Genomic DNA, 4,494 nt, shown 5'->3' with positions numbered 1-4,494 from the left:
ATTGAGGTCTCAGTCTTTCTCATTTCAATTAAGATTGGGTTCTGAATCCTAGTCCAGCACTACTGTTGTGCTCAAAGGAATAATAAACTAGAGCAATTCCATGTGAACTGGAACAACCTCCAGGAATTGATGCAGAGTGAAAGGAGCAGAACCAGGAGAACATTGTACACAGAGACTGATACACTGTGGTACAATTGAATGTAATGAACTTCTCCATTAGTGGCAATGCAGTGATCCTGGACAACTCTGAGGGATCTACAAGAAAGAACACTATCCACATTCAGAGGAAAAACTGGGAGTAGAAACACAGAAAAAAACAACTGCTTGATTACATGGGTCGAGGGGATATGGTTGGGGATGGAAACTCTAAATGATCATCCTAGTGCAAACAACAACAACATGGAAACAAGGACACATATAATACCCAGTGGAATTGTACATCGGCTATAGAAGAGTGGGGGGGGGGGGAGGAAAGAATATGATTCTTGTAACCAAGGAACAATTCTCTAAATTGACTAAATAAAATTTTAAAAAATAAAACATTCCATTACACTATAGGAAGGGATCCCAAGTCCTAACGTAGTTCTGTCTAAGGTATGTCAAAACTGCTGTATCACAATCACAATAAATCATTCACATCTTTGTCCTTTCCTTAATAGATATGGATCCCTCTCAGGTTGTAGCACTAGACTTAGTATATATATATATATATATATATATATATTTGACATCTCAAATAAGAATACAGAATCTGTGTTAATGGTGATCTTAAAGAGGTCAGTGACCAGTTCACAGTCTCCTTCCCCCAAACCATTGCCTTATACCTGGACACTTTCATATACATATTTATGTCCTTCAGCCACTGACCTCCCATTCCAACCTATACCTGAATATCTCCCTAAAAGTAGTCCTCCAAACTCCATTTGAAGCATAAACCTGAAAACAATTACAAAATCAAGATCTTAGAAAACTGACAGAAAGATTCCTGTCAACTTCAGAAAAGGAAGGGTGTCCTTCTGGAAGGCCATCTAAATAATAATCCTTAAGGAATGCCTTAACTTTGCTATAGATCTAAGGGCTCAGGCTGCATATGCTCCCCCTCGGCTTCTACAAAGATCAGGTCCTAATGGTGAAGAACAATAGACATACAGAAGGAGACGCATTTTGGACAAAACAAATACGGGAGTTTGTTTTTCTTTTTTTGTTTGTTACATGGGTTTTGGTTTTCCTAGAGAACAGGAGTGGAAAAACAGTAAAATGTTTGATAATAGAAATATGTAAAATTTAATTTAAAAAATAAAAAAAAAGATCAGTAAGCATCTCTCAACTCACCAAAAAGGGAAGCCAAGCAAACCACTGGACCAGTCAAGTGCTTCAAAGGTGTTTTCTTAGCTTTCGCCTCAGGGCTCCCATAACCTCCTTGTTTCTCAGAGCATAGATAAAAGGATTGAGCATGGGGGTTACAACTGTGTAGAAGAGGGAGATGATTTGATCTGTATCTTCTGTAGCATTGGCTCCAGGTCTCATGTAGGCAATTGTAGCAGTCCCATAGAAAAGAGTAACAACCAATAGGTGGGAAGAGCAAGTAGAGAAGACTTTTTGGCGTCCCTGAGCAGAGGTTACCCCAAAGATGGTAATAACGATGCGAACATAAGAAAACAGAATCAAGGCAAATGGAGTAACAATAAAGATCAGGGTGCCACCTAGATTCCCTACCTCAGCCCAGAATGTATCTCCACTTGCCAGTCTCAAAATAGTCAAATTATCACAAAAGAATTGGTGTATAATGTTGGTGCCATAGAAGGGCAAAGCAAAAACTAGCATGGTATTGGTGGTACTTGAGGTGATCCCCATTAGATAGGAAGCACCCACCATACCCACACATACCTGCCTGTTCATCAATGTGGCATAGTGCAGAGGATGGCAAATGGCAGCAAAACGGTCATAAGCCATAGCAGTCAGCAGGCTGCATTCAGCAATGCCAAAGAGGGCAAAGAAATACATCTGGGTAAAGCAGCCAGCAGTGGAAATGATAGGATGTGAGGAGAGAAGATCACTCAGCATCCTAGGTACAATAGTGGTAGTATAGAGAATCTCTATCATAGAGAGATGTCTGAGGAAGAAATACATGGGAGTGTTCAGGGCTGAGTCAAGCAAGGTAAGGGTGATGATCAAAGAATTTCCCAATAGGGTGACCAGGTAAATAAAGAACACTCCCCAAAAGAGAGCAAGTTTATAGGCCCCCAAATGTGAGAATCCCAACAAAATAAATTCAGTCACTGTTGTTCCATTATCATCATCCATGTCCCTAAATCTGGATCTGGAGACAGAACCAAGGGAGATTTCATTTATAGTCCCAAAGAAGAAGAAAAAATAGACAAATTCCTGCAGTAAAAGAGACCCAAGTAAGACAAGAAAATCCCAAGTGTGAAATTGTGGTGAATAAGCAGTGGGATATGAGAATGTCCTTTCTGAGAAAACTATAACAAAAAATTATTTTTTAAAACTTATCAGAAATGAAATGAACTAGTCTGGAAGCAGATTGCTTTGTGTATTATCAATATTATCAGAGCCCTGAGTTCTAGGGGAAGAAATCTGTTTTTCAATATTAAAGACAACTGAATATATGAACACAAATAGATAGGTAATAGAGAAATTGTTTGGGGTTGGAGGAACACAGGTAAATGGGAGAAAAAAGAAGAGAAAGAGAAAGAAGAGGACATGAGAAAAAAGAGAGAGAGGAAAGAGAAGAGAAAGCAAAAGAGAAGCACGGGAACACTTTGAGGCACAGACAAAGAAGAAAAAGGAAAAATAAGGAAACTTAAATATTCAAATATGGTCCATATCTCCCAAGAGTGTTTCTCCCAGAGTCCCTATTAGATGCTATTCCCATGTGGTTCCTTGGTTTAAAATCTCTGAGCCAAACCCATGGGGAACCTGATCCCCAGAGAAGGCAACAGGAGACAGGAAGTCCAGGCTGTAAACTAGAGGGAAAAAGGGAGTAAGAAGAGTTTGCCCATTGGGCCTGACCTACCTAAGAAAAGAACAGTAGCTACTCAGTGTGAAAATAGGATTAACTCCCCCCTTGCCTATTTTTAGCTAATCAAATCAAGAACTTAAAGTACTACTAAACACTAAGAGAGTTCATGTATAACTTACTAGAGTAAGCTCACACCTCCAAAGGCCACTGCCCCCTCCCTTGGGCAGTGCTAGATAAATTGAAAGATTGCCATTGGTTTTTGTGAAGAAGAGGGAGTGCCAGGAAGTGACAGGAAGAAGAAACCAGCATGGTCTAGCATTCATTCCTTTCTTGGCTTCTGGAGAGATTGGTTCCAGAGATTCATTCATTCCTGACATTTGGAGTGAGTGACTGTGATTCCTGCCTTGGCTTTGGAGGAGGCTGCATTGGTGGATCTCTGGCTGAAGATTACTAGGAAATCCATGTGAAGACAAGGGATTTAGAGAAGCCCCTGCCTGGGCTGAGCCTGGCTTCTCCGGAGAAGGGCTGTTAGGCTTATTAGAATCTGTCTGTTTATCTACATTTTTCCACTTTCACTCTTTCCACCTATTTGTAAATAAAGCTGTTAAAAGTCATTTTGATTTAAGCTATAATATTTTTAAATTGGTGACCACAATATTAGTTTATAATTCTTATATTTAGCATAAAACCTAAATGTTAACTCTTTTAAAAGGCAGGACCTTCTACTCCCTGAGCTCCCTGCAATGTAGGCACAGAGCCCAGGGTCAGGAGATACCTTAGTTTTATCTCTGTTGCATCAAAATAAAATATGGAGGGGGTACCTCAAGCCTGTGGAGAAATGGAGGTCCAGGAACAGGCAAATCCATGCCCAATGGGGAGATGCCCTTGAAGAATGTTAATAAATGGTTTCTGGAGATGCATGCCTGCTTCTCACAGTGGCAATCCTCTAGTTTCCCTCCCTCAGACCTTAGGCACTTAACACATAGATGGAGGCAGAATTGAATAGACAAGCAAGCCTTCCTGACTTTATACAAAGATCTCTCTGGACTCAGAAACTTTCTAAGGTGGACAATAGGAAGATGACTCAGTAGGAGATAGATGAAAGGATCCTGTGGGAGAAGAATGACGTCTCTTATAATAAGACAACCTTTTCCATCTTCTGCAATAACACTCTTTTCTTGGACTTGGTCATTGTTGCTTCTTTCTTTATCCTAAAAAAACTTCAACCTGACAGTGAACTATATCTTGTCCAGAAATGCCCAATCTGTCCTGATTGCCCTGCTGACCAATGGCTCCAACTAGAAGAAAAAATAGATACTTCTTTGAAGAGGCAGCCTGTGGTAGGCAGAGGAGGAGGACAGGGGGTGGAAAGGGAGACAAGCAAGAGCTACTTTTTATCGTCAAATGTAAAAAGATTTGTGTGTGTTTTTTTTAAACTAAGAAAATACAAAATAACCATTTTGGGGTGGAGTGCTCTTTTTGACAGATTGTTGAAATAAAGTAATTTCATCAGG

The 4,494-nt window shown here is 40.1% G+C and overlaps 1 protein-coding gene across 1 annotated transcript; it reads right to left on the bottom strand.

Annotated features, from left to right (window-relative positions):
- Window positions 1-1,268: 1,268 nt before the first annotated feature.
- Window positions 1,269-2,414, bottom strand: LOC130454772 (olfactory receptor 9-like). Its single transcript, XM_056800967.1, has one exon. It carries the CDS (start codon window positions 2,302-2,304, stop codon window positions 1,375-1,377), a length of 930 nt encoding a protein of 309 aa, XP_056656945.1. The 5' UTR covers window positions 2,305-2,414; the 3' UTR covers window positions 1,269-1,374.
- Window positions 2,415-4,494: the final 2,080 nt, after the last annotated feature.

The sequence above is a fragment of the Monodelphis domestica genome, chromosome 5, assembly GCF_027887165.1.
Source record: "Monodelphis domestica isolate mMonDom1 chromosome 5, mMonDom1.pri, whole genome shotgun sequence".
Lineage (NCBI taxonomy): Eukaryota > Metazoa > Chordata > Mammalia > Didelphimorphia > Didelphidae > Monodelphis > Monodelphis domestica.
Note: the sequence above shows the minus strand (reverse complement) of the source record. Positions and strands in the feature narration are given on the sequence as shown.